The sequence below is a fragment of the Bos javanicus genome, chromosome 2, assembly GCF_032452875.1.
Source record: "Bos javanicus breed banteng chromosome 2, ARS-OSU_banteng_1.0, whole genome shotgun sequence".
NCBI classification, from domain to species: Eukaryota; Metazoa; Chordata; class Mammalia; order Artiodactyla; family Bovidae; genus Bos; species Bos javanicus.
In genome coordinates this window covers 61,544,987-61,563,428 of record NC_083869.1, presented here as the reverse complement: position 1 = coordinate 61,563,428, position 18,442 = coordinate 61,544,987, and the positions used below count along the sequence as shown (strand labels likewise).

The 18,442-nt window shown below is 42.8% G+C and overlaps 1 protein-coding gene across 1 annotated transcript in view; it reads right to left on the bottom strand.

Annotated features, from left to right (window-relative positions):
* MCM6 (minichromosome maintenance complex component 6) overlaps positions 1 to 1,653 on the bottom strand; it is a 34,942-nt gene extending 33,289 nt beyond the window's left edge. The window contains exon 1 of the mRNA XM_061439094.1: positions 1,458 to 1,653. Within this exon, the coding sequence (XP_061295078.1) occupies positions 1,458 to 1,564 (107 nt within the window). The 5' untranslated portion in view covers positions 1,565 to 1,653. The remainder of the gene's footprint in view (positions 1 to 1,457) is intronic.
* Between the last annotated feature and the right edge of the window lie 16,789 nt (positions 1,654 to 18,442).

Here is an 18,442-nt window from a genome sequence, read left to right as displayed (position 1 = left end):
GAATTTCATTAAGACAGCAGAACTATTAACAGTAAAAGTGTGGAAACATCCCATGTCCATGGATGGATGAATAAACAAACGAAATGTAGAATAGACATAATGAGTACCATTCACCCTTAAAAGGAAAATTCTGGCACATGCTACAACATGGATAAACCTCAAAGACTTAACTATGCTAAGTGAAGTAAGCTGGTCACAAAAGGACAAATATTGTATAAGGCCAAATCTGAGGTACCTAGAGTAGTCCAATTCACAGACAGAAGATAGAATGGTGGTTGCCAGGTGCTGGGGTGGGGGGGTGGGAATAGTGAATTATTGTTTAGTGAGTGGAGTTTCAGTTTGGAAAGAAGAAAAGCTTCTGGAGATGGATGTTAGTGATGGCTATATTACAAGGCATATGTACTTAACATCAGTGAACTCTATGTTTAAAAAAGGTTAAAACGAGTTTTTACCACAACAACAAAAAAAGAATTTCCTGTCATGTTATTGCTTAAAAGATACTGAAGTCATTAAGGTCCCTAAAGATAGCCACAAGAAACTTTAATGATGGAAGTATTTAAAGCTTCAGTATAACTAATGCTAACAACTTAAGAGTTTCTACATATTAGTAAAATCGTATATAATTTTTTTAGGACTATTGCCGAGTCTCAGGCCGAGGATGTCATTGAAGAGTACTTCAAACGCAAGAAATGATCAAATTAAAAAGCTGAGGTCTTATAAAAATTTTTTCTCTAACTCATTCCAAAGTGCTTCCACTTCTTCCTGGACTCAGGGAGAGCAGCGATATTCTGCGCGATCTAAGAAAAGTAACTGGTGGCAGTGGCTGCAAGCCAGAGAGAGGGGGTTTGAGATGCCTGGAGCCTAAAAACAAAGCAACAGAAAAAAAAAAAAGAAAAGAGGGATTTGGGGCGTTGGAAGGGAAGGAAGGAAGAGATGGAGGGAGTGCGTTCAGTGCCGTAAGCAACGCAGGCGGCCCCTAGCCTGAGCATCTGTCAAGCACCGGGCTCATTCCCGCACATTCACCTCCACAGGCTCCAGGGCTTCCTGGCCCTCGGTGGACCCCATGAGCCCCCCGCCAGGATTCCCACGCCAGTTCGGCCTCCCTTCACGAGTCAGACGTGCGGCCTAACTGGACGAGTTACTCATTCCTACCCGCTCGGCGTCCCCACAGGGAAACGGGGGCTACGCGACCACCAGCCTTTCGGGCTGTGAGGACTGAACAACGGGCCTAAGCGTTCGGCCCAGGACACAGCACACGGCAGGAGCCCGAGGAAGGGCTCCAGATGAACTTCACCAACCCTGGAGACCAGCCCAGCCCGACCCAGGCTCCTCCCCGCGGCCCGCTCTCCGAGGCGCGCGACCCCTCAGTACCCAAACTCGCGCGAGGCCCTAGGGGGCCCCAGACTCCGGAAGCCGGGAGGGGAAGTTCCGCGATTAAGGGCCAACCGCCGACTTACTCCTCCAAGAAGTCCAGGAACAGTTTCTGGCACTTCTCGGCTACCTCGTCGCGGACTTCCAAATGCTGGCTGCCGGCGCCCGGCTCCGCCGCGGCGGCGAGGTCCATATCCGCCTAAGGCTGAAGGGCAGCTGGCGCCACACTATAGTTGCTTCTCCTCCGACGCTGCCGCTCTGCGCGCGCCGCCTCCGTCCCGCCCCTTCGCTGGAAGGCCGGAGCCAATCGTGGCTCAGGAGCCCCAGGATTCGCGCCAAACTTGTCCAATGAGCGCGGTTTCTCTCTCAGCCCCGCCCACGGAGCGGAGATTTCGCGCCAAATGCAAAGACCTGGGAAACCTGGGTGGTCTGCCTCTGCGCCTGCGCAGTTGGTCGTGGGCAACGAAATTTGGCTGGGGGAGGTTAAAAGATAAGATCTTTGTTCGGGGGTGGGATTGGGGGGTGGTTTTTCAAATTTTCTTCAAATCGTTTCCCTGATATTAATTGAGCAGGAGGCATAAGGCTTTAGAGAGGAAAATGAGTAAGATTCAGACCTGCTTGAGCCATCCAATTCAGTTCAGTTCAGTCGCTCAATCGGTCCGACTCTGCGACCCCATGAACCGCAGCACGCCAGGCCTCCCTGTCCATCATCAACTCCCGGAGCCATCCAATTGGAAGACATAAACTAAACCACCAGTTAAAATCCTGTAAAAAGAGTCAAAAGTGATGTATAAACAATACCAGGGGGAAAGGATGTTGGCAGAATTATTCTGATTGGTGCTGACCGGGGAAAATCAGCTATTATTTGACGCTGTTGATTAATTCCACTGTCAAACGCACTCTTGACTTGGGTCTTCCTGACTTTCCTTTCCACCCCTTGGTGGCCATATTCCCCCGACTTTATTTCACTTGTTTTCTCCTGTATCTTTGGCCATTTCTGATGTTCTGGTTCCAGAACCCTCTTATCTCCTAAAGGAGCTCTCTTGGGCGAGCCCCTTCACTCCCTTGGTTTCAATTCACCAAGATCTGGGTGCTGATGAATTCTGAAGGTGTATTACCGACCAGTTATCTTTCTTGGGCCTCCAAAAATTATGAGAAACTTGGCTTAGTTTTATTTTTTGAGGCTTCTAAGTATATTAAAAGGAAAGTTTTTTTTTTTTTTAATGCCAAACAGGAGGATAGAAGCTACAGTCATTCTTTTAACACACACACATAAGTTGAAGGCCCTATTCACAAGACATTTACAAGATTTAACAAAAGAGTTCATTGCTTGTGTACTGTAGTGTATCAGATGGTGTGTATTACCTCATTTGAAGGGGATGGGAACCCTTGCAGATCTGTATCCCTCAGCTCTTCACCAGCTCCAGATCTGCCTGCCCACAGAACATCACCACTTGTATATACTTTAGGAACCTTAAACTCACCTGTTTCATGATATTCCCAACCCTCCTGCACTGGCATAAGAATGGATCCAGGAGATATCTAGGAACATTTTGCTGACGGGATTCTGTCTCAGTCTCTCAGAAAGCCTTCTTCTTTTCTCTTCCATTTTTCTTTTCCTTCTCTTTCTCCAGGTAGACGTCTCAGAACTAAAGTACCACCTACAGAAGGAAAAAAGCAAAGAACAAAAGTGCAGTTCCAGGCTTATTTATGGCTGTCCCCACAGAGAAACTTGGAACGTGTTCTTCTCAGCCCTCCACACCTCACAGGCCCTTCCTCCTGCCTTCAGACATTCATCAATGGACCAAAATAGGAGATGGGGTCTCCAAGTGTGTATTGTGGAGGTACCTTCCATAGAAGAGGAGCATGTGAGTTATAAAACATCCTTGTGCTGTTTCAGAGAGTGGTATGCCTTTGTGTGTGTGTGTGAGAAGAGGAGAATGTGAGTTACAAAACATCCTTGTGCTGTATCAGAGAGTGGTATGCCTCTGTGTGTGCATGTGTATGCGTGTGTGTGTGCATTTAGGCCTGAGACTATCCTTATAAAGGCTTGTTGGCAGGGTTGGCCTTTGGCTCACATTTGGGAACTTGACTGCTAAATATTTCCCTACGTTGATATTACACTTGACCTAAGTGGTATGGATGGCTCACTGTGTCTAAAATGTTTTACAGTGTGGTTGATACTGAATATTTTCTGAGAGTCTGGAATCTTAACATGTGCTAGGCAGAGGGTGCTTATGTAACCAATCTTCAGTAACAGCACTAGGCTTCTCCAGTTGAGCTTCCCTGGTAGTCACGTGTGATCCTGGGAAGGAATTAAGTGCATTCTGTGTGACTTCAGAGGGAGCTTGTGCTTGGTTTTGTCTGAACTTTGCCCCCTGTGCTTTATTTTCTGTCCTTTCACTGTAAGGATATTTATCTTTATTTAATGACAGGTTCACACACTTAATATCAATATTTTGGCAATTATGAGCTTTATACCTAGTATCATACTTAAGGAAATTTTTTTGGAAGAAAATTTTCTGATTATTGTTAAAATTCATAAATGATTAGCTTTATTCCTTACATACATATAATGTTCAAAAGGATAATATTATATAATAAAAGGAATTACTGTAAACAATTTTATATTGCCATAACAACTTGCATCATTAAATTGCAAATAAAAGTATATTGTTTTCTATATTTAACTCAAATAAAGCTTATAATAAAAGAAATTCATAGCTGTGAGTATGATTATATGCTGCGTCCTAGATGGTTGGATGGCATCATTGACTCAATGAACATGAGTTTAAGCAAACTCTGGGAGACAATGAAAGACAGGGAAGGCTGGCATAGTGCTGTCCATGGGGTTGCAGAGTTGGTCATGACTGAGCCGCTGAATAACAAGAGTCCTCCTAGCAAATCACAGAACCTGTGGACGGCTTTGAGGACCCCCCCAACACAATATATGTATTTTTTAACCTTATAATAATTTCAATCATAAATGAATATATACAGAAAAGCATAATGAACTTCCATTACATAGCCCCAGTAACCACTAACACGTGGCCAATTCTGTCCCAACCATACACCCCATCTGCTTTCCCTCTCCATAATGATTATCTTAAAATTTTTATTTTACTTATTTGTTTTTGGCTGGACAGCATGCGGGATGTTAGTTCCCTAGTCAAGGATCAAACCAGCGTCCCCCAAGTTGAGAGCAGAGTCTTCACCACTGTATTGTTAGGGAAGTCCCTTAAATTTTTTATTGTAGAATTGTCTTTTATTTATTTATTTTTGGCTGCATTGGGTCTTTGTTGCTGCTTGAGGGCTTTCTCTTAATTGCGGGGCTCGGGCTCAACAGTTTTGGCTCACTGGCTTAGTTGCCCTCCAGCATGTGGGATCTTCCCAGATCAGGGATCTAACCCATGTCCCCTGCATTGGCAGGCAGATTCTTAGCCACTGGACCACCGGAAAAGTCCTGGATTTGTCTTTTAAAATAGTCTTGCAAAAGATAGTACAGAGTTCTCATATACTCTATGCCTATTTCCCCCTATTGTTAACATCTTATGTTATCACAGTATATTTGTCACAACTAAAGAACCAATTTCAGTACAGTATTATTAACTAAACTCCATACTTCATTTGGATTTCACTGCTGCTGCTGTGGCTAAGTCGCTTCAGTTGTGTCCAACTCTGTGCGACCCCATAGATGGCAGCCCACCCGGCTCCCCTGTCCCTGGGATTCTTCAGGCAAGAATACCGGAGTGGGTTGCCATTTCCTTCTCCAGAATTTCACTGGTTTTCACCTAATGTTGTTCTTCTCTTCCAGGATCCCACCCAGAATACCATATCACATTCACTTGTATCTCTAGTTTCCGCTGGTCTGACACTTTCTCAGAATTTTCTTGGTTTTGATGACATTGATAGTTTTCAAGATTACTGCTTAGGTATTTTGCAAAATATCCCACAATTGGGATTTGTCTGATGTTTTTCTCATGTTTAGACTGTAGTTAGGGGGTTTAGGAAGAAGACCATAAAGTACAATTCTCACCACTCCCTTATGACTTTGAAGGAAATCCTTCAAAAGGATTTCATATTATTTCATTTGTAGATATTTCAGAAAGACTCTCTAAAAGATAAGTGTTCTTCTCTCCTGAAACATATCTTATGCTGGGCTGTAGCAATACAGGTTGATGATACTGAATCTTTTAAAGTTAATTGTAATATTTTTTTCCTGGCTTATTAACACTTCAATATATTTTGAATAAAATCAGCAGATTAAATTTTTACATGGTTGATTTTAGGTGGTATACAATATTCAATAATATATTTATCAAATCATGGTATGAAATATTTTCCTCCAAAGAAAGTCAATCCTCTTAAAATATTTAATATATATTACTTCTTATTCGCAAAATAAGAGAATTATATGTCAGCTGCTGACCAATTCATTTTTAGCAGTACATGATTAAATGCCTTTTTAGTCATTTGCCTTCCTCTTTTGTTATTTATGTATGAGAAATTTAGTCATGATGTACGGCAAAAAGACTGGTGAGGGAAGAGGCAATGATGGCAATTTTTATCTGTTTTAAAAAATTTAATTAATTTATTTTTACAAATAATTTCTTGGCTATGCTGCATGGCACACAGGATCCTCAGTTCCCCCACCAGGGACTAAACCCGTACCTGCTGCATTGGAAATGTGGAGGCTTAACCTCTGGACTGCTGGGAAATTCCCTTACCTGTTTTTATATAATTCCTATGTAATTTTTTCCAAAGAATTATACACAAACACAATTACTGCAAAAATATTTAAAACTTTCATTAGACTTCTCAATTTATATAAAAACATTATTTTTGACTGTACTTACTGTACATTGTTGTAAATTAAGAAAAGAGAAACATCATATAAATGTATTCCTGTTTTTATAGCTGTTATAAAAATCAGAAATTTAATTATATTGGTGATGCTTCCTAAGGCCCACTTGACTTTGCATTCCAGGGTGTCTGGCTCTAGGCAAGTGATCACACCATTGAGGTTGGGTCTTTAAGATATTTTTTGTATGGTTCTTCTGTGTATTCTTACCACCTCTTTGATTGTATGAATCACAACAAACTGTGGAAAATTCTTCAAGAGATGGGAATACCAGACCACCTTACCTGCCTCCTGAGAGGCAGGAGGAGTAGAACCAGACATGGAACAACAGACTTTCCAAATTGGGAAAGGAGTACGTCAAGCCTGTATATTGTCACCCTTGCTTATTTAACTTATATGCTGAGTACATCATGCGAAATGCTAAGCTGGATGAAGCATAAGCTGGAATCAAGATTGCTGGGAGAAATATCAATAACCTCAGATATGCAGATGACACCACCCTTATGGGAGAAAGCAAAGAAGAACTAAAGAGCCTCTTGATGAAAGTGAAAGAGGAGAGTGAAAAAGTTGGCTTAAAACTTAACATTCAAAAAACTAAGCTCATAGCATCTGGTCCCATCACTTCATGGAAAATAGATGGGGAACAGTGACAGACTTTATTTTTGGGGGGCTCCAAAATCACTACAGATGGTGACTGCAGCCACAAAATTAAAAGATGCTTGCTCCTTGGAAGAAAAGCTATGGCCAACCTAGACAGCATATTAAAAAGCAGAGACATTACTTTGCTGTCAAAGGTCCATCTAGTCAAAGCTATGGTTTTTCCAGTAGTCATGTATGGATGTGAAACTTGGACTCTAAAGAAAGCTGAGCACCAAAGAATTGATGCTTTTGAAATGCAGTGTTGGAGAAGACTCTTGAGAGTCCCTTGGACTGCAAGGAGATCAAACCAGTCAATCCTAAAGGAAATCAGTCCTGAATATTCATTGGAAGGACTGAAGCTAAAGCTGAAACTCCCTTTGGCCACTTGATGCGAAGAACTGACTCATTGGAAAAGACCCTGATGCTGGGTAAGATTGAAGGCAGGAGGAGAAAGGGATAGCAGAGGAAGAGATGGTTGGATGGCATCACCGACTCGATGAACATGAGTTTGAGCAAACTCTGGGAGTTGGTGATGGACAGGAAAGCCTGGCATGCTGCAGCCGATGGGTTGCAAAGAGTGGATATGACTGTGCAACCGAACTGAACTGAATTATATCAGTATTATTTTAATATCAATTTGACTGTTTTTAATCATTAATTTTACTAAGTATGTTCCATATTTTGTCTCTCAGTGTTTTTTAAGACTATTTCTTGAAACAATATTAACATTTTTGTTTGAACTAAAAAACAAAGTTGAATTTTTTTCCCTAACAAAACAGTGTGATTTAGCTAACTCTTTTACAACAAGAATAGGCTTTGCTAAGTGTTTTGCAGTGGATATTTCTGGATATTGAGTGACCTAAATCTTAAGCTCTAAGGTTTTGGCTAATGTGTATCTAAAGAGCATTGTAAAATGAAAGTACTCAGACTTCCCTGGTAACCCAGTGGTTAAGACTTTGCAAAGAAAAAAAAGAGACAATTAAAAAAATAAAAAAAGAATAAAAAATTTTTTAATTTAAAGAATTGTGTAAGCAGAGGTTTGTTGAAATTCACTTTTTTTTCTTCTCAAATTTAAGAAAGATTTAGGCAACAGAAACAGATTGAGGACTCCTCAGAAGAGACACTAGGGAAGCCTCAGTAATAGATGTGATCACCCAGAGAGCATCTGAAGAAAGAGAAGGTGGGTCCACGTGTGAGGCCCTGGGGAATACCAACATTTAAAAGGAGGTTGAGGAGGAAAATGCCATGAGAGAGGCTGGGAAAGAACAGCCAAAAAAATAGGAAGAGAAACTGAAAAATCAAAAGAGAAGACTCTAGCACCAGTCATTGTCGTTAGTGAAGGCTGCAGAGTGTCAAGGAGGACAGAGACTGAACACGGCCGAAGGGATTTCAAGGTTGTGGAGGGGGTGGGAGTTAGATTGCAGGGGAGTGTGATGGGAGCCCAAGAAGCAGAGTGAGTGGTGGCCACTAAGTTGGGCTACAGAGACCTGCTCTGCTCTCTCTGGGTTGAGAGGCCCTTGACATAGGCTTCAGTGCTTTGGAAACCATTGGCTGTTGGAGCAAAGGTGCAGGGGGAGAGAGCCAGTCAGCAGTTACTCCCTCTGGCAACTCAGGGATAGAGGGGAGACTACATGGCCCCCAACACCTGTGATGGAATGAGTGCTTCTCACTCCATGAAGGTTTCCTGTGACTCCCTCTTGTACTCCTATGGCTGGGATTACCATCTATGGTAGCCAAGGTCCAGGGCTGCTGAAATCTAGTCAGACTCTACCAGCTCAGCCAATCACCCTGGACTAAGAGAACTTTATTCTGGATTGCACAGTTACTAGACGGGCTAGCAACTTCCCTGCATACTGTCCTTCCCCAAGAAAATTGGCATTAGCTACTCGTCCTCCTCCAAAGGCAAATATGGGGAAGTCTTTTGCTCTACAAAAGTGTGTACAATAAAGAGGCACTCACTTGGAACCTTGCACCAGAATCCAGTTGTACCTGAAGCAACGTTTTTGAGTTGTTGGTATAGCCTCAGCAGTTAAGCACTTGGGCTCTGGATTTGAGTCCTGGCTCCACTACGTGTAAGTTACTTAACCTCTCTGTGCAGTATACTTAAACTCTCTGTGCAGAGTACTTAACCTCTCTGTGGGACAATAATGGAAACTGTTAACCTGTTAATTGCACTATTGTTATAAAGAGTAAATAAGATAATTTATAATGAGTTTTTTATCTGAGGGATGATAATAAAACCTGCCAATAGGGCTGTCATTGTAAGGATTTAAAGAGATAATAGGACTTCCCTGGTGGTCCAATGGTTAAGAATCGGCCTGTCAATGCAGGGTGCATGGGTCCAATCCCTGGTCTGGAAGAATTCCACATGCCGTGAGGCAACTAAGCCCGTGTGCTTAGCACAACTGCTGAGCCTGTGCTCTGGAGCCCGCAAGCCACAGCTACTGTGCCCACGCACCCTTGAGCCTGTGCTTCACAGCAAATGAAGCCACCACAATGAGAAGCCCTCAGACTGCAACTGGAGAGTAGTCCCTGCTTGTTGCAAATAGACAAAGCCCATGCACAGCAATGAAGACCCAGCAAAATCAAAAAATAAAATTTAAAAAGAGATAATATGTGCAAAGTGCTTCATAATATGTGCAAATATGCCTGGCATATATTAGTAGATATCATACTCATATTCTATTTAACCCTCCTCAGTACTGATTCACTATAATGCTGTTTGTCTCTGAAGTATTTTCCATAAAAATATACTTGTATAACATAAACATACTATGGTGTAACGTGTGTGTGTGTGTGTGTGTCTAACCTTGTTGGAAGTACTCTTATTAGTGCTTAGCCAAAGAGAACCACTGTAGCCCACTGTACTGCCTGCTCTGTACCAGTTAAGGTTGGTTAGCCCACAACACCGTAGAATTGCACACCACCATCTGCCAAAGTGAATGAGTTCTGCAATTTAGATGTATTTAGGACCACCCATTGGAGACTGGTGGAAGATGGATGTTATGAAGGGCTTCATAAACATCACTGCCACTTGGGAGGAAAGACCAAGAACGGTATGACATGTGCCTGGGAGAAACTTTGGCCCAAAGCATGTCTTAACGTCAGAATTTTTGAGGCAATCCAAGAGCAAACACCAGTGTTCCAGGAATCCACTTCCTGATATGAGGATCCAGGTAGGGCTGAGGTGGTTGGCATACCCATTTCCAGGGACCCAGAGACCCCTTGCCAACAGGGGATATGTGATTAGATTAGATTAGATTATGATTAGACCTGTCTCCATACTGTCCCACCTTCTCTAGGAGGCTTTCTGGCCTCCCAGCCTATGGTTCTGTCTCCTTTCTCTGAATGCTGGAAACATTCCATCTCCCAGTTGGCATATGTAGTTTTCTGCCTTGATTAGGTTGGTTATCTTTTGGCTTGATATCAAATATTTTTATTGGCTGATTAAAACTGGGAACTTGGGAAGTCTTAACATCTCCTAAGAAACCAAAGAGCATATTTTCTTAAGAAAATTTTTTGTTATAGAAAATTCCAAATATATGAAATAGAAATATGTACTCCCATGTATCTGTCACCTAGTTCAGTATTGTTGGATCTATAACCCATCTTCTCCTGACACCAAATTATTTGGGAATAAATTTCTGACATTATACAATTTCTTTTGTAAGTATTCCAGTATGTATCTCCTCTAAAAGACAAGCATTCTTGTAAAAAATACAGCTATGATATCAGATCCTCTTATGCACCCCTTCAGATCCTCACGTAGTCTCTTGTTCCAGTCCCATGAAGGCTCTGAGCCACTTGGTATCTCCTGCCTCTGTGCCTCTCAGGTGTCTCAGTTGTCACCACTGGCTCATGCCTCTTAGAAGCACCCTGGAGGAGAGAGGGAGTCAAGATCACAGAGAGTCTTTGGTGGAAGAGGAAAGTCAGTGGTTAAATTGCTTCCTCCTAACCAATCCTCTACATATGGGTATGTAGGTTAGGTTAGGGATTTTTTTCCCCATCTTGCTTCCCCTTGCCCCCCCCCCCCCATTAGAAACAATAATGCAATCAACCTCTTTGTATGTGTGTATTTCTGGAGGATAAATTTCTGAAAGGGTTGGTCCTAGGTGAAAGTGAATGAATGTTTTCCATTTTCATAAACTGCCAAGTTGCTTTTCAGTAAGGTTGTACCAATTTATTCTTTTACTGGGGACTTTTCTGGAGGTCCAGTGGTTAAGACTTTGCCTTGCCATGAGGGTTTGATCCCTGGTTGGGGATCCCTGGTTGGGGAGCTAAGATCCCACACGCCTCGTGACCCACAAAAACAAAACATAAAACAGAAGCAGTGTTTTAACAAATTCAATAAAGACTTGAAATTTTTTATTCTCTTACCAACGCACAGGGCATTTTCATTTTAAGTGAAATAAAAACCTCAAGGCAAATGGGTTAAGTTCTGACCTTAGAATTACAGGGTACAGTCTGCCAGTGGGAACAGTTATTTGTGTAACAGAAGCTACCTGGTACCCCTAAAAATCTCAGCAATCCTCAAACTTTGCGCCATCTGTTCATTTACTCAACCATGCAACAAGTATTTAATGAATACCTATTATGTGTCGATATTAAGGTATTATTGATACTGCAGTGGCTGTTGGAGAAGGACATGGCAACCCACTCCAGTACTCTTGCCTGGAAAATCCCATGGACAGAGGGGCCTGGTAGGCTACAGTCCATGGGGTCTCGAAGAGTCGGACACGAATGAGCGACTTCACTTCATTTTTCACTTTCATGCATTGGAGCAGGAAATAGCAACCTACTCCAGTATTCTTGTCTGGAGAATCCCAGGGACAGAGGAGCCTGGTGGGTTGTTGTCTATGGGGTCGCACAGAGTCGGACACGACTGAAGTGACTTAGCAGCAACAGCAGTGGCTGTCTGTTGTGGAGCTTACGTTCTACAGGGCCAGACTGAAGTGGAGCATACTGAAGACTTGGATAGAATTCATTCCTTCTTGCTGTTGAGCCTCAACTAGGTAAACTTTTTCTGTTGTGGTTTAGCCCAGTAATTACCTAGTGTTTCATAAAGAGATCAAACACATCTTCTTGGGTTTAATTGAGAAAGGAAATTTCACAACACTTTCTTCAAGACAAAAAGGGATTCGTATTCTTCATGTGCAGTTGTGGCAGGCTATGCAGGCATCATGGGCTAGTCATCCATCTTTTATCAGCCTCTGTAGACTCCTCCTGGGCACGGCAGACTGGTGGGTTGACAGGCAGCTCAGAATAAGAGGCACTTACAAGCAGATCACATGGAACCAAGAAACATTCTTCTGATCTGAATGCAAGTCCACCAGGTTATTCTGAATAATTAAATGAAACAAAACAAAAAGAAGCACAAAACCAAAAAGAGCCCATGCTCCCTTCAGGGGTTATGACTGATAGCAATGTTTCAGAAATTATTGCACTGCACAGTATGTGGGAGGCAGTAAGGACAGCTAGACTGACTCCTAGCATGACTTCCACCAGAGTTTCTGAGGGTGTGAGGCGTGTGTGGGTTTTGTTGCTGTTGTTATATATTTTAATTAACAGAAGCAAAGGGCTATAGTATTTTGTGCTGCTACTGGTCCCTTCTGTGCTACAGCTCTGTGTAGGAATCCTCCTTCAGTCATCAGTGTGTTGGGATATCCTGCAGTGGGCAGACGTTTTTGTAGATAGGGCTCTTAGAAACTTACAACCTAATGATGGAGGCAGATTATGAATATGAATATACATTGTAGAAAAATTCAAGTATAACAAAATATACAAAGTATAAAGTGATATAAAAGTAGAAAGGTGAAATGCGAGATTCTAGTTAGGCTATTTTCTGTAAAATTAGATAACCTCATCATCGTTCATCGTTCAGTCACAAGTCATGTCTGATCTGACTCTTTGCAACCCCATGGACTGCAGCATGCCAGGCTCCCCTGTCCTTCACTATCTCCCGGAGTTTGCTCAAACTTGTGTCCATTGAATCAGTGATGCCATCCAACCATTTCATCCTCTGCAGCCCCATTTTCCTCCTGCCCGCAATCTTTCCCAGCATCAGGGTCTTTTCCAGTGAGTCGGCTCTTCACATCAGGTGGCCAAAGTATAACCAATTGGGATAATCTATTGAGAAAACCTATTGCGAGGCAAAAAAATCATTCATTCTTTACAGTAAATTATAATTTTAACAATTCCAAGTAATACATATTCAGAGGGAAACAAGACAAAGGCAGAGGAATAAGTAAGTGAACAAATAAAAGCCACCCCAAATTGTATCACACAGAAATATTATTGGTTAGTATTTTGATGATATGTATTCTTCCATGTGAAACACATTATTGTACAGCTGTTTTTTTTAACAACAATATGTCTTGAACATTTTCAGTTGATAAATATATTTCAGTATTGTTTTAATGGCTATCTAGATTACTATAAAGTTCATCCATGTAGTATGTTTTTACAAACTTTATTTACGTCTTTAGATAGTTTTCTGAGGAATTAATGAGTCAAAGGGAAAAGCATTTGAATACTCTTGACAGGTGCTGCCAAACTGTCCTCCAGAAAAATGATGCCCTCTCTCTGGCATGATGGTAGTTCCATTGCAATTTTTCCCCCTTGCCAATTTAAAAAGAATAACTGAGACCACATTTAGTTTTTACATATATCCTATTTCCTAGGGCAGCTTACCAGCTTTCAGTAAATATAGCTCAGTGGGTTGTACTGAACCTGGATTTCTTTGATTTCATTGTGGCTTATACAAGGGTATGCTCTTCTGGTCATACTGCCTAGAGGGGGAAGCTCTGAGACTACATCTTCCCCATTGTCTTGGTCCTCAGAAATGCACTCTGACACAGAGATTTCTGTGCAGGAGATTTAAGGGGGAGTGATTTTGGGGTCAGTACCTAGCAGAATTAAAGAAAGCACAACCAGGAAGAGGCAGAAGCTGAACTGTGATGAAGAGACCTCAGTCAACCCCACAGATAGCCCTGGAGGTCAGATGTGCCCTCAGAGTCATCCCAGATCAAGGCAGGGGACTGGGCCTTTGCCCCAGTATCAAGCAGTCATTGACTACAGGCTGCCTTTGGGGAAGAAGTGTAACTTTAAATGAAGCACCTTTCTTCAGTCAAGGGCAATTCCTAGAAAGGGATGTATGTGGCTGTGAGCCTTCAACAGCCACACTCCCTCAGCTGGTGGTGAATGAGGTCCTGAAGAGGATGTGTGGGTGGCACATCACAGCATCCACTACAGCCCATGCTTACATCTCTCAGATCGACTTGCTTTTATATAGCAAGTAACTGCGTCTGGGAACAGCATTTCCAGGATCCTGGCTGGCACTTTTCTTGGAGAAACTTACAAGAGGAAGGTTAGTAGAATGAAAGACAGCCCTTGCAGCTGAAGCTGTTCTTGAGGCTACAACTGATACTCATCATGACTCCTCTTCTACCACTTATTCTAGATTCCCCTCACTCTCAGCCAGTACCATTGCTGTAGGTGGCTTAGTTAGTGGGGTGACACAGAACTTTGTAGTTGAGGGCCTAAGCCTTTGGTCATGGTGCCTTCCTCAGGCCATGGCTAAAACTGCTTAGCAGATGTATGAGGAGAAGCCCCTCTATTGGGTCTGACGTTCAAACATTTTCTTCTCACTGTACGATAGCTGCCCTCCTTCTTCCCGCCAATCAGATCAACAAAACTTGCCAGTATTGACTCTTCCATGCCTCCTGCTTTCTGGCATGAGGAGCCTGAAACAGCAGGACAGCAGCTGTAGTTTTAAGCTCTACTGTGTCTTTCAAGTTCTATTGTGTCTCTATGGGGCTCTATTGTGTCTCCTGGTGGAAGTACTTACTCTCAGGGAACCAGGACCTTTAGATTCACACAGTTTCATTCTGTAGGGAAGGGAACACTAATTTCCCAGGTGGACCGCTGGAAGAGATGGTGATCTGGGTCACTCCTTATACCTCCTGTATCCCAGGCCCTTGTATTCTACCTAACGGGCACTGTGTATCTTGCAGTGGTTGACCACGTTAGGCTCCACAGAGGAGCCTTGGTCAAGCATTCAAAAGGCCCCCTATCCTTCTATAAGGGTTGAAGCTTCTGGGGGTGCAGTATATAATAGATCAGTGTCAGGAACATAGCTGAGTTGGGAAAGAGCTAAGTTGTCAAATGTCTGAATAGCTGATCAATAAAATAAGCCCAAAATGAAAGAGCTAAACCATTAAGCACTTACTGCAGTGGTGTACGGAGAAGGCAATGGCACCCCACTCCAGTACTTTTGCCTGGAAAATCCCGTGGATGGAGGAGCCTGGTAGGCTGCAGTCCATGGGGTCAACAGAGTTGGACACGACTCAGCGACTTCACTTTCACTTCTCACTTTCACGCATTGGAGAAGGAAATGGCAACCCACTCCAGTGTTCTTGCCTGGAGAATTCCAGGGACGGGAAGCCTGGTTGGCTGCCATCTATGGGGTCGCACAGAGTCAGACACAACTGAAGCGATGCAGCAGCAGCAATGGTGTAAGCAAGAGGCTAAAACCAGAAGCAGACTCCTCCATTCATTTTTTTCCCATGCAATGATGAGTGGTGGAGAGTTAGATGAATCCATACAGATATGGGGGTCATCTCATTGTTGATGGAGCCTTGAAGAAAAGGCTCTGGTAGGACTTCTCTGGTGGTACAGTCAATAAGAATCCACTGCCAAAGCAGGGGACACGGGTTCAACGCCTGTTCTGGGAAGATTCCACATACCCTGAAGGAACTAAGCCCATGTGCCACAACTACTGAGCCAGCTCTTTAGAGCCTGAGAACTGCAACTGCTGAGACCCCAGCTGACATCAGCTGCCCTACTGTCTACTAGCGCCTCTTCTGTGGTGGATGGTCTCTGGTAGGCATTAACATGGAAGACAGGATGAGATGGTTGGATGGCATCACTGACTCAATGGACATAAGTTTGAGCAAACATTGGGAGATGGTGAAGGACAGAGAAGCCTGGCATGCTGCAGTCCATGGGGTCACAAAGAGTCGGAAACGACTTAGTGACTCAACAACAGCAACATGTAATACTAAGATCTTTACATTCTGTTCGTACTCCCATACATCTGTCCATATGCCTTTTCTTTTTAAAAATTTATTTATTCATTTATTTTTGTCTGTGCTGGGTCTTCATTGCAGTGCACGGGCTCACTGTGGTGGCTTCTCTTGTTGCAGAGGATGGCTCTAGGTGTGTGGGCTTCAGTAGTTGTGACGCTTGGATTTAGTTTCTCCGTGGCATGTGGGAACTTCCCAGACAGGGATTGAACCCATGTACCCTGCATTGGCAGGCGGATTCCTAACCAGTGGACCACAAGGGAAGTCCATGCCTTCTCTCCTTATTCTCGAATTTCCAATCTTTCTCTTTCTTGGCCTCTGACTAATCAGCCTAGCCATTCACCTGTGCCCACAAGTGTTATATATGGTCTTACCTTGGGCCACTTCTCTTTCCATACAAAAGCCAAAGACAGCCAGAGGCACTGTTTTGGAGGATTTCAAGCCTTTCAAGGCCACTTTTGAGTGGTAGTGAAACAGCAGCAGCCACTTGCCAGGTCAGCTCAACCAGGAACCAATGGCCTTTTCTTCCTCTGCCAGCTGGCCTTAAGGAAATCTCCTTGTTCCTGATTCCCCCATACATGGCCATAAGTTTGAGGGAAGCAAGGAAGTAGCTGTGGTGATGACAAGGGACTCTGGGAGTTCTGCTTATCCAGCCTACTTGGGCTTTTTTCTATTCATGCCTGGTCCCAGATGTACCTACCACTATCTTATTATGGATTGCTTTGACCCTTGTAATTTGGTGGATCTGACAGAACCTTGCACATAGTGGAGAGGTCTGGTTGCATGGTCACTTGATGTCCTATGGTCACATGTTCTATCTTCACCAGGGCCCTGTAGCAAACAGGTTGTTTACTGAATGGTATATATATCTCTGCTGCAGATGGCATAGACTTGCTCCAGAAGCTAACAGGTCTATGTTGTGATTCTCCTGTTGGGGCTTCCTATAAACTCCACAGGGTACCTTTTCTTACCACCGCACTGATACCATAATAACTACAGGTTCTGCTACTTGACCCATAGCCTGAGCCTGCTTAAGATCCCTCTCCTCTTCTAGACACTACTCAAACCTGATAGCATTCCACGTAGATGCATTAGAGCGAAGTGGGAAGTATTTTGTTCAACAGTTATTCGTTCCATGTCTACTAGACTTGGAAAGTAAAAATAAACTAGGATACTATTATTATTACAGTTTTTAAATGTCTTATAAAAAGTGGGCAAACATAAAAATGTTATGGAAGAAATATGTCATTAATCTCGAATCAGAAAAGCAGCATGGTGCATTCTGCGAATAATGCTGTGTAAACTGTTAGGGCAAAGGGAAGGAATTCCAGTGACAGATCTTCTTTGAGGATGCTCTTCTATGATAGGTTTCCTTAAAAATATTTCAAGAAATGTTTTACTGTCTTAGTACCTTAAAAATTAAAAAAAAAACCCAAACAATCTTCAGCATTTCAAGTGATAAAGCCACATTGACATTTTCATACTCCATTTTGTGTATATGTTGAGCCCTACCATGTCTGCTTTGCTTTGTTAAATATTCTGGTGACCAGTAATAAGAAAACAAAAGAATTTTGGAATTAGCATGTTAATGCTTCTCACAGGTGGAAAATTCAATTAGGTCTGGTTCTGAAGGAAATATTAAGTTGGATCCATGGAGGCTATGGCTAATAATCAGCCAGAACAACAATAAAGCTATGTGTGCTTGTCGACAGTTTTCCTGCAAATTGGAAAACGTCAGCTATCCCAAATTAGATCTAGTGACAGCCCAGGTGCAGGAGCCTGTTAGGGAATAAAGCATGATCTGAGTTTCCTCATTTAAGAAAGCAGAAAAGTGATCTCATTTAATTCCTAAAACTTGTCTCTGTTCAGCAGTTTCTTAATGCATACTGCTGCATGATCAACTCTTGTTAGAACAGCTTTAAAGCACACTCAAAGATATGTCTGACTGAGTATGTTAAAAAGTAGAGTGGTTAATCTGGAAACTTGTATATTTGACTAAATCAGAGAAATAAATAACGAATTTGAAGCTCATGTAACCATTAATACTTGTAATCCAATTATTTCTAAAAGCAGACAGGAAAAAAGCAAGGGGCTAAAAACAAGGTTACTGTTTATATCCTTTCAGACCTCTCTCTGAGCACATATATATATTGTTGTATATATGGACTATAGTTGGCTAGGCTCCTGTGTCCATGGGATTTCCAAGGCAAGAATACTGGAGTGGGTAGCCATTCCCTTCTCCAGGGGATCTTCCCGACCCAGGGATCAAACCTGGGTCTCCTGCGCTGCAGGCAGACTCTTTGCCATCTGAGCCACCAGGGAAGCCCCAAACAAAGGTTTGGGAAGCTTTAAAGGAAGCTATAAAGGGACAGTGAAGCATCCAAGAGCCAGCAACCATAGGAAGCTGTTACCCTCGTTAGGCCTGAAGGGGCAGAGAGGAAGCAGCAATTGGACCTGAGAAGAAGCTGTGGTTGTAGAGAGGAAGCTG